General features: G+C 48.5%; 1 protein-coding gene across 1 annotated transcript in view; it reads right to left on the bottom strand.

The window, feature by feature from the left end:
- Positions 1-3623: 3623 nt before the first annotated feature.
- LOC132406410 (segment polarity protein dishevelled homolog DVL-3) overlaps positions 3624-11975 on the bottom strand; it is a 166171-nt gene continuing 157819 nt past the window's right edge. Inside the window, exons 14-15 of the mRNA XM_059992051.1 lie at positions 6924-7142; positions 3624-4706 (exon numbers count right to left, since the gene is read on the bottom strand). Coding sequence (XP_059848034.1) covers positions 4258-4706; positions 6924-7142 — 668 coding nt within the window. The 3' untranslated portion in view covers positions 3624-4257. The remainder of the gene's footprint in view (positions 4707-6923; positions 7143-11975) is intronic.

Raw genomic sequence — 11975 nt, 5'->3', positions numbered from 1 at the left:
TGTGATCCCCAATGTTAAGGCCTGCAGCCTGTGCCCCACCCCGAGGAGAAAGCCCAGAGATCCCCGATGCGGGATGGGAGGTAAAAAGTGGTTTGCTTATGCTGCGTCGTGTCTTTCTTCTTGTATGTTGGCTGTGTGTCGTTCAGCTGAACATTGTGGACATGGCATGTTGCCATTGGTGTCAGTGCCAGGCTGCCCTAGCATATCCTCAGGCTGTGTTAGTTGTTAACGCAAATGATCTGTTTCCTTGTACATGTGACTAAAAATTTAAAAAAAAAAAAATATATATATATATATATATAATCCTACCTGCTTTACAATTTATTGTAAATCTCTCCTCGAGTGGGAGAGAGTGGAGAGAAAACAGAAAATGTCAACCTGCATCTCTGGAAAGAGTTCATGTTTCTGGTCCAATTCTGTCTGAGGGTTTTTTTGTACCTTGTAACATCAGGACAGCTTCTATAATACTATTGAACAGATCTTTTGTGTAACAAGATAGAATCTAGACCTCACTACCTACCTCGCATGATTATGTCCATACCAGTCTGCCATTCCATCATGGCTGATTTATTATCCCACTCAACCCCATTCTCCGGCCTTCTCCCCGTAACATTTGATGCCCTGACTAATCAAGGAGCTATCAACCTCCAGTTTAATTATCCCAGTGACATGGCCTCCACAGCTGTCTGCAGCAATGAATTCCACAGATTCACTGGCCTCTGGTTGGAAAAACTTCCTCCTCATCTGTTCTAAAAGGACATCCCCTCTATTCTGAGGCAGAGCCCACTGGTCCTAGAATCCCTCACTATAGGGTTAGTTGCTCATTGTGAATTGTCCTGTGATTAGGCTGGGGTTAAATAGGTGGGTTGCTGGGCAGTGTGGCTCATTGGGCTGGAAGGGTCTGTTCCCTGCTGTAGCTCTACAGAAATAAATAGATTCATTGCCACAGATGGCTGGGGAGGCCAAGTCATTGGATGTATTTAAAGAGGTTGATAGGTTCTTGATTAGTAAGGGTGTTGGAGGTTATGGGGAAAAGGCACGAGGATGGGGTTGAGAGGGATAATAAATCAGCCATGATGGAATGGCGGAGCAGACTCGATGCGCCAAATGGGCCAGAACGAAGTTTTTAACTGGACCTTGGTACATGTGGCAATAGTAAATCAATTGGCAGTTTGTCAACAGTGAAGGGTTTTTGATCCAAAACGTGGACCAGTTTGCTCTCCACGGGTGCTGCCTGGCCCGCTATTTCTAGCATTTGCTGTTTACATCAGCTCATGGCGACTCTCTGATTTTTAGGGGGGAGCTGCTTGGCGCCGGCCTGAGATTGTGAAGTGTGGAGTATCTGTTCTTACACATCTCGCACAGTAGGTTGGTGGCAGGATTAATTAATAAATCAAAAGTAACGTAGAACGTAGCACCACACCTTACAGCATCAGCTACCAAGTTCAATTCTGCTGCCGTCTGTAAAGAGTTTGTACCAATCTCCCCGGGACCATCTGGTGTTCCTCCAGGTTCTCTGGTTTCCTCCCACATTCCAGAGATGTGCGGGTTAGGGTTAGTAAATTATCAGAATGCTGTATTGGTTCCGGAAGCACTGTAACTCTTGCAGGCTTCCCCAGCACATCCTTGGACTGTGTTCTTCATTGACACAAAGCGACACGTTTCCTTGAATGTTTCGAAGTTTGTACATGAGACAAGTAAAGCCTATCCCTCTTTATCTTTGAAAAGTGGCGTCTTTGGCTGACCATGCTGAAGGAAGGGCATGGTCCAAATTTATTGGATATTAACTAACTGGATGAACATTTTGTTAGCATGGACCAGTTGGGCCAAACAGTCTGTTTCTGCACCATATGACTGTGAGAGCACATTTTGAATTAAGGCAATAGTCAGAAAAATTTTAAACAATAAATGCAAGTGTTCTGCCTTTCAATGCAGTGAACATTGCAGGATGGTCTTTCAGTCTAGACAGCAATTACCAATACATAAATACAAGAAATTCTGCAGATGTTGGAAATCCAGAGTAACACACACAAAATGCTGGAGGAACTCAGCAAGTCAGGCAACATCTGTAGAGGATAATAACAGTTGCTGTTTTGAGCCAGGGCCCTTAACCAAGACTGGCAATGAGGGGGGCAGAAGCCAGAATAAGCCCCAACTTATTACCTGCCAGCTTGTACTCCCTACATTCCTTCCATGGCCATCTCCAATCAGATTTCTCTTTAGCCCTTTACCTTTTCCACCCATCATCTCCCAGCTTCTTGCTTCATTCCCTGTCCCCCACCCAGCCACCTTTCACAGCACCAGGACTCACCTATCACCTAATGTTCTTCCCCGTCCTTCCACCTTCTTATTCTGGCTTCTACGTGGGCTGACGTTCAACTCCACTTTGCTGATTAAAGCTTCCATCATTCACCAATTGAAGCGATGAGGAAAATTGAAGCATAGAGGAGAAAGGGGACGCTGAGCGCCGATGGACTTCTGATTTCTGGTGGGATCAGTCTGCTACTGAACAGGAAAACTTGCGTGGCCTATCACTGTGCCCAGTTTCCCTCTTTTGAAAATTCTGGTGAATGTTACCAAGGTTTCCATGTATGGATTTTGGTTTATGTCCTATGGACTTTTTTTAATCTTATGGTTTATATATTGTGTTTTCGCCCACTCTTCCATTGTTTTTTTTGTGCAGGGGAGGGAGATTTGGTGATCAATGTTCTTGTGGCATTTTGAGCCGGGGTGGGGTGGGGGGGGGTTGATCATCGTGTAGCCATTCTTTATTTTGCTAGTTCTCTCTGAACTGATTTGCATGGTCATTTGGATAAGAATAATCTCAGAGTTGTATACAGCATAGGTACTTTGAAAATAAATGAACCTTTCAGCCTTTTTTATTCCACAGATGATGAAGAGACAAGGCCCGGATCGCCAACTGTTCATTTCCCTCCGTAGATGCTGCCCGACCTGCTGAGTAACTCCCCCATTCTGTGTGTGTTGAAGTGCTTTAATTGTCTGTAACTCTCTTCCAAGTGACCAAATGAATTGATGTAAAGAAATCATCTAGAACCATTTTATTAAAGTATACAATGCAACTTTCAGCTACAAAACCATCATTCAGGGTCACATCTCCAAGTTATATATTTCTCTTATTCAATTTAAGATTCAGTGATCGAATGAAGAGGTGAGATAGGGTGCAGCCACCCTTGGCTATGTGAGGGAGCCTTTCTCCTCTATACGGAGAGTCCGTTGGTTTGTTCCTGAGGGATCTGATTCTACTTGCTGCTCTGACCTTAGTGAGACTTCACCAATTGTTAGGTACCTTTTCTTTTTTTTTTGCCATCGCCCGAATGGCAACCAATGGGGGGGGGGGGTGGAGGTGAGGGTAGAGGTGCGGAAAGCAGCGGCCTGGCGTGTCGATGATCCACACCGCTTTAGACTTAATTTCCCAGAAACTCAAGCCGTGAAATGCTACTCATAAAAGGAAGAGTTTTACACAAGACACAAAACATCAGAAGGTCTGCAATATGATTTCACTGTTGAAGTTCCTCGTTTGTTCCTATATGAATTATAAGGCTTACGGTGTTTCCTTTAAGGAGTTTATGACGTGATTCATAATCGTACACATAATGACTGAGTTTAACGTAAGGATAAAAATCGACCGACTCTTCTGTGTCTTTCCTTTGCTGTCCTCCAGTCTGGTGACCAGACCGTTAAAACATAATGAACATCACACAGAGGACTGACAGACACAATCCAGCAGATGACTGTCCACCTCACTGTCCCAATTGCTTACCAATTGGCGTCACAGGAAATCAAACACCCCTTCATTCTTCGCTGTGGTGACAAGGGGAAAGAAAAGCATACAAAAGGGTCAGGAGATTACTTCATAGGAAAATAAGATGGGAAATGATTGTTCGATTTACAATAGATTCAGAATACTGTTTGTTTTCTTTTAAAAAAAAACGAAACCTTACAAGGATGAAAGTGTTAAAAAGAGGCAGACAGACAGGGTATTGTCCATTTACAAATCGCAGTCTGGTTTTATAAAGGACTAAAGGTTGCAGGGCAGGGTGGGGAGAGGAAAGCAAAAACAAGTATTTATGGTGATAAATCTCGCAAGATTAGTGCTGAATAAATATAATCCTGTTCACACTCCAGATCTGCTACTTCATCACACAGGGGAGGGGAGGGTCCGCATTTTAGTCGTTCTGCTTTTAGTAGGGCGACAGAACAGGCGATGCTCTCTTTACGGAGAATGAAGGAGGCAAGTCACATGACATCAACAAAGAACTCACTGGGATTCCCCATCGCCATTCGGAAGGACTGCCGGCTGGCCGTTAGTTCAGGGGGCACCGAGGCCAGGTCGCGGACTGGAGGGGCTCCGGGGGCTGCTGCGGCAGACGGCGGGGGCATCATCATCAGGGGCGGGCTGTAGAGCGGGGGCAGGCCGGGCGGCCCGTACGACTGCTGCGTGTGGTGGCTGTGGGCGCTGGCCGCCACCGAGTGGTGGCTCCGATGGCTCAGGCTGCTGTGGTGGCTGTGCTCGCTGGCGGGGGCCGAGCGCTCGCTGGGGGCCCGCTCCCGCCGCAGGCAGCTCCGTGTGGTGTGGTCCGACTCGCTGCCGCTGCCCCCAGACTTGGGCTCGCTAGGCTTGGCCTCCTTCTCCTTCCCTCCCCGCCGCTCGCTCCCGCTCCGGTTGGACCCACTACTCCGGCTCCCTGCGGGCGAAAACAAACAGAACAGGGCTCAGACACACAGCCAGGTTTAATCACCAACAAGAGGAAGAATCTCCTGCAATGTCCACTGTTTCCCTCCACAGATGCTGCCTGATCCTCTGAGTTCCTCCAGCATCTTGTGTGTGTTGCCTCGGTATCACAATCAGGTCTAATGTTACTGACTTGTGCCATGAAATTTGTTGTTTTGGGGCAGTAGTACGGTCCAAGACATAAAAAAAAAAGACATCCTTATAATAAATAATGCAAAAGAGGAATTCATGGACCGTTCAGAAATCTGATGTTGGAGAGGAAAAAGCTGTTCCTAAAATGCTGAGTATGTGTCTTCGGACTCCTGTACCTCCTCACTGATGGCAAGAGGTCCCTAGATGCCGCATTCATGAATCACTGCCTCTCGAAGTGGGGAAAGTTTTATCTATGATGGAGCTGGCTGAGTTGACACCTCTGTGCTCTCACAGTAGACAGAATTCTGACTGGTTTCATTATCGCCTGATATGGAGGCTCCAACGCACAGGATCACAAGCAGCTGCCAAGGGATGCAGATTCTGCCAGCTCCATCATGGTCACAAAGCTCCCTACCATCTTCAAGAGGTGGTGCCCCGAGAAGGCAGCATCTATCATTAAGGGTCCTCACCAGCTGGAACCTGCCTTATCATTACTGTCATCAGGAAGGAGGTACAGAAGCCTGAACAGCCACACTCAACGAGTCAGAAACAGCTTCTTCCTCTCCCCTACCATCAGATTTCAGAATGGCCCACGAATCCATGAATACTGCCTCATTACAACACGCACGAAAGCACAGCGTAGCAGTTAGCACAACGCCATTACAGCTCAGGGTGCCTGGAGTTCGGAATTCACCCCAGCACCCTCTGTATGTCATCCCATGCAATGTGTGTGCTTTCTCTGGGTTCTGACAGTCTAAAGACATACTGGGTCAGTTAATTGGTCAGTGTCAATTGTCCCATGATTAGGTTAGGGGGTTGGGGGTTGCTGGGGCAGCCTGTCTCAAAGGGCTGGAAGGGCCAGTTCGATGCTGTACCACTAAATAAAAATACTGGTGGAACTCAGCAAGTCAGGCAGCATCTATGGAGCCAAATGAACAGTCGATATTTTGGGCTGAAAATCTTCATCGGGACTACCTTTGTATTGTACTATGTAGGTTTTGGTTTGTTTTCAAGTAACCGCTATGCACTGTTAATTTATAACTTACCGTAATCTTATGTCTTTGTACCACTGCCACTAAAGACAAGTTTTTCACTTTAAATCTATGCCCTCTAGTTCTCGATTGCCCAACCCCGGCGAAAAAGACACTGTGCTTTCACCCTAACTATGCCCCACATGGTTTTATACACCTCTATAAGGTCACCTCTTACTCTCCCACTCTCCAGTGAAAAAAGTCCCGACCCGCTCACACTCTCTCCATAATTCAGTCCATCGAGTCCCGGCAACGCGCTCATCAGTCTCCTCTGAACCCTTTTCAGCTTCATAGAGCAGAGTGACCGACCTGGTAAAGTTCCCGCAGCAAACGCAGCCTCACCACTGCAACTGCCTTCGCTCTGTCTTGAACGGGAAGGATTTCCCGGTGGCAACCACTTGAATTCCACTCCCCATTCCCATTCCACAGTCTCCTCTACTATCACAATGAGGCCTCTCTCAGGCTGGAGAAGCAACGTCTCACATTCCGTCTGGGCAGTCTCCAACCTGGTGGCATGAACATCGATTCCTCCAACATCTGGTCATTTCTCCCCCTCCCCCTTTACATTCCCGTTTCTGGTTTCTTCATACCTCTTCTCTTCTCGTCACCTGCCCATCGCCTCCTCTTTCCCTTTCTCCCAAAGTCCACTATCCTCTCCTATCAGATTCCTCCTTCTTCTGCCCCTTTCCGTCTATGCCCTCCCAGTTTTTCACTTCAAGCCCTCCCTCACCCATCTATCTTCCCCCTCACTTGGCTTCACCTATTTGTACTCCTCCCCCTTCTTATTGTGGCTTCTTCCCCTTAATCCTCCAGTCCCGATGAAAGGTCCCAGCCCCAGAAGTTGACTGTTTATTCCTCTCCATAGAGGCTGCCTGACCTGAATCCCTCCAACTTTTTGTGTGTGTTGACCCAACTTCTGCTCTCAAAGCCCGGAAGCAGTGAGAAGACACCTCGGGGGGGGGGGTTGGACACACCCCTCCCTTATCCACACAATGTGGGCTCCTCACCTTCACTGGGCTGGCTGCCGGCGCTGCCGCCTCCGTAGGTAAATCCCGTGACGTCGTGGTACCCCGGAGGCTGGGCGTTGTAGGGGTGCTGTGGCGGGTACTGGTAGGGGAAGGCGATGGGCCAGGGCGCGGCCCCTGGGTGAGGCAGTGGCGCCAGCGTGTCCTGGTCAGAGGCGCCGCTCGATCCGTCGTGGTCATGCAAGGTCAGGTTGGCCATGTCTGTGGGAGCAAGAGATATGGCAGGCATTAGTTCTATCACACGCCGAACGGCACAGCTTCAGGCCTGGAAGGCCAGAGCGAGGGAGGCCCGATGGCCGAGGGAGGGTATTTCTATGCAGGAAAAGAGGGAGGAGGGGAAACACTTGGCCCATCATACACCATCTTTCAAAAAGAGATTAGGTTTAATTGTTCCATGTACATCCAAACAACACAGTGCAACGTGCCATTTGCACCAACATCGAACATAGAATAGTACAGCACATTACAGGCCCTTTGGCCCACAATGTTGTGCCGCCCCTCAAACCCTGCCTCCCATATACCCCCCCCCAACGACCAACACAGTCCGAGGAAGAGCTGGGTTCAGCCCACGTGTTTGCCGTGCATCCGGGCATCAACACAGTGTGGGCAGAACTTCCTAACACTAACCCGTACATCTTCGGAATGTGGGAGGAAAGTTCTAAGAGCACAGGACCAGGCCGTTCGGCCCACTTTGTCTGTGCTGTCAATCCAAAGCGTTGCTGCAACAGCATCATGCTATGCTGGTGTGTCACCCCCACCCCACCTACTTCTGCACCCTCTCCAAAGCCTCAACGTCCTACCTGTAATGGGCTGGCCACAAAAGCACGCAATGTAGCCCATGTTAAGTTTTATACAGCAGCAACGTGACTTTCCAACGTTTACACTGTGGCGTGCCCAATGAAGGCCAGCGTGCTGTGCACCTCCCAGTACCACCCTATCCACTTGTGTTGTTGTGGACTTGCACCCCAAGATCCCTCTGCTTATTCCTCGTCTTTTAAAGAGGGCTGGCATGGCAGCATAGTGGTTAGCACAACGCTTTACAGTACCAGCAACCCCGGTTCAATTCCTGCTGCTGCCTGTAAGGAGTTTGTATGTTCTCCCCATAACCCCGTAGGTTTCCTCCAGATGCTCCGATTTCCTCCCGCATTCCGAAGGGGTATGGGTTAGTAGGCGGATTGGTCATTGGAAGTTGCCCTGTGATCAGGATAGGGTTCAATCGGTGGGCTGCTGGGCAGCTGGGCTTGAGGGGTCAGAAAGGGCTATTGCGTACTGCATTTCAATAAACATAAATACAACACAGTCACAGGCTCTTCCAGCCCAAAGCCCACACTGCACTATTAACCTACTAATCTGCACCTCTTTGCAATGTGGGAGGAAACTGGGACACCCGGAGGAAACCCCCACGGTTGCCGATATGTCAGAGAGAACGTACAAGCTCCCCACAGACAGCGGAACTGAATCCGGGCCACTGACGCTGTAATAGTGATCGTCATCAACCATTTATCTATTAATCAAATATTAAATATTTACCTCCTGCTTCCAGAGATAAAGCCTCCACAACCCTCCAGCAAGCAAACTCCATAGCAAAGGGGCATAGGTGCGCAAGTTTCAGTGATGGTTACCCCTGCTCTGTAATGGAGCCCTTCCTGCTGACAGCACTGGTTCCAGAGGGACAAGCAACCTCCATTATAAACTTCCTCTCTAAGCAAAATGGAAGAGAAGCACGCCATTTTCTCCTGCGAGGAATCACAGCCGAGCCAAATACTGTCTTCCTCAGCAAGGAACAAAGGGACAAAGCATTAGCCCCTAAACCCCAGTACTGCACTGAAAATGAGTTCAGTTCTGGTTGCCTCATTATGGGAAGGATGGGGAAGCTTTAGAGAGGGTGCAGAGGAGATTCACCGGGATGCTGTCTGGATTAGAGAGGGTGCAGAGGAGATTTACCAGGATGCTGCCTGGATTAGAGAGGGTGCAGAGGAGATTCACCAGGATGCTGCCTGGATTAGAGAGGGTGCAGAAGAGATTTACCAGGATGCTGCCTGGATTAGAGAGGGTGCAGAGGAGATTCACCGGGATGCTGTCTGGATTAGAGAGGGTGCAGAGGAGATTCACCAGGATGCTGCCTGGATTAGAGAGGGTGCAGAGGAGATTTACCAGGATGCTGCCTGGATTAGAGAGGGTGCAGAGGAGATTTACCAGGATGCTGCCTGGATTAGAGAGGGTGCAGAGGAGATTCACCAGGATGCTGCCTGGATTAGAGAGGGGCAGAGGAGATTCACCAGGATGCTGCCTGGATTAGAGAGAGTGCGGAGGAGATTCACTAGGATGCTGCCTGGATTAGAGAGGGTGCAGAGGAGATTCACCAGGATGCTGCCTGGATTAGAGAGGGTGCAGAGGAGATTCATCAGGATGCTGTCTGGATTAGAGAGGGTGCAGAGGAGATTCACCAGGATGCTGTCTGGATTAGAGAGGGTGCAGAGGAGATTCACCAGGATGCTGCCTGGATTAGACAGGGTGCAGAGGAGATTCACCAGGATGCTGTCTGGATTAGACAGGGTGCAGAGGAGATTCACCAGGATGCTGCCTGGATTAGAGAGGGTGCAGAGGAGATTCACCAGGATGCTGCCTGGATTAGAGAGGGTGCAGAGGAGATTCACCAGGATGCTGCCTGGATTAGAGAGGGTGCAGAGGAGATTCACCAGGATGCTGCCTGGATTAGAGAGGGTGCACAGGAGATTCACCAGGATGCTGCCTGGATTAGACAGGGTGCAGAGGAGATTCACCAGGATGCTGTCTGGATTAGACAGGGTGCAGAGGAGATTCACCAGGATGCTGTCTGGATTAGAGAGGGTGCAGAGGAGATTCACCGGGATGCTGCCTGGATTAGAGTGGGTGCAGAGGAGATTCACCGGGACGCTGCCTGGATTAGAGAGGCTACAGAGGAGATTCACCGGGACGCTGCCTGGATTAAAGAGGCTGCAGAGGAGATTTACCAGGATGCTGCCTGGATTAGAGAGGGTGCAGAGGAGATTCACCAGGATGCTGCCTGGATTAGAGAGCATGCCTTATGAAGATGGCTTTGGAGCAAAGAAAGATGAGTGGTACCTTAACAGATGATAAGAGACATTATGACAGAGTGGACAGTCAGAGACTTTTTCTCAGAGCAGAAATGGCTAATACCAGGAGGGATGATTTTAAGGTGATTGGAGGAAAGGAAAGGGAGGATATCAGAGGTAGATTTTTACACAGAGAGTGGTGGGTGTGGGGATTTTAGTGCCAGGCGTGCTGGTCGAGGCAGGTTCATTATATACCTTTAAGAGTCTATCAGACTCAAGTAGGCTCATGGATAAAAGAAGAGTGGAGGGTTGTGCAGGAGAGAATCGTTAGATTGTGTTACAGTAGGTTAAAAGGTCTTCACAACATCGTAGGCCAAAGGAACTGTACTGTGCTGTAGTGTTCAATGTTTACTCTCCCCAAGACTGAGATTCATTGGCAGGGAAGAACTTGGGCACAAGATCCTAACCAATGTGTAGTGAGTAGCAGGATTGAAGGGAAGGTAGTTTATTGTCAATGCAATGACTTACAGCATATGTACTAATGGAGCCTGACAGCATGCTTATGCAGCGTATATTTGTGTCTATTCAGGATGTGTCTCAGAGTGCGTGCTGGCAGCACAAAGAGCATGCCCCTGTATATTCCAAATATACAAGACAAATACTCAGTGTGGAATAGGCAGATGTCAAGAGAAATCGTGCCTGACATATCTGTTGGAATTCTTTGAGGCAGTAACAGGCAGGATAGGCAAAGGAGAGTCAGTGGACATTGTTTACCTGGATTTTCAGAAGGCCTTTGACAAGGTGCCACACATGAGGATGCTAAAACAAGGTATTTATGGAATTACATGGAAATTACAGGAAAAGTGGATAGAAGATTGGTGGAAGAATGGGAATAAAGGACTGGCTGCCAGCGAAATGCAATATTAGCATTCATTTCCAGAGGACTGGAATACAAAAGCAAGGATGCAATGCTGAGGCTTTATGAGGCAGTGGTCAGACTGCACTTGGAGTGTTGTGGCAGCTTCGGGCTCCATTTCTAAGAAAGGATGTGTTGGCATTGGAGAGGGTCACAGGAATGATCCCAAAAATGAATTGATTAATGTACAAGAAGAATTTGATGGTTCCGTGCCTGTACTTGCAGGAGTTTAGAAGAATGAGGGTGATCTCACTAAAAGCTATTGAATATTGAAAGACCTAGGCAGAGTGGATGCTTCCTATAGTGGGGGGGTCAAGGACAAGAGAACACAGCTTCAGATTAGAGGGATGTCCCCTTAGAGCAGAGATGAGGAGGAATTTCTTTAGCCAGAGGGTGGTGAATCTGTTGAATTTATTGCCACAGACAGCTGTGGAGGCCAAGGCATTGAGTCTATTTAAAGTGGAGGTTGATAGGTAGTAGCATCAATAGTTATGGGGAGAAGGCAGGAGAATGGGGTTGAGAGGCAAAATTAATCAGTCACGATCGAATAGTGGAATAGACGCAAAGGCCCAAATGGCCTAATACTGCTCCTACTGCTCAGTAGGTCAGGTAGTATCTATGGATGGGAATAAGCAGTCGACGTTTTGGGCCGAGACCCTTCATCAGGTCCTGAAAGATAGATAGAAGTATACTTGGCCTTTTATCATTCATTCCTAATGGCACCTATCGGCCACTCCTTTGCTTGCATCTTCAAAGACAGCTCTATTTCCATCTTTAATATCTTTATTTTTCCCTTTCAGGATTCTTTTGAAGACCCTGACCTGGAGTTACATGCTGACTACGGTTCTTTGCAGGAATGGGACCCACTCTCGGGTCTCACGACCGGCTGTTGATCGGCATGGCAAAGGAGTCCGGCTCAAATTTGGAAGCCTAGGATCTTGGGGCTCTGGAGGCCAGTGGACCGAGGTTTGGTGTCACAACAGGAGGCCCGTGTGTCGTCAGGGGAGTCAGAATATCTGCTGTGTGCCTGGAGACCCAGGATCTTTGTGATCTTCAGGCACA

Source organism: Hypanus sabinus, chromosome 2 (genome assembly GCF_030144855.1).
Source record: "Hypanus sabinus isolate sHypSab1 chromosome 2, sHypSab1.hap1, whole genome shotgun sequence".
In the NCBI taxonomy this organism is placed as follows: Eukaryota; Metazoa; Chordata; class Chondrichthyes; order Myliobatiformes; family Dasyatidae; genus Hypanus; species Hypanus sabinus.
Note: the sequence above shows the minus strand (reverse complement) of the source record. Positions and strands in the feature narration are given on the sequence as shown.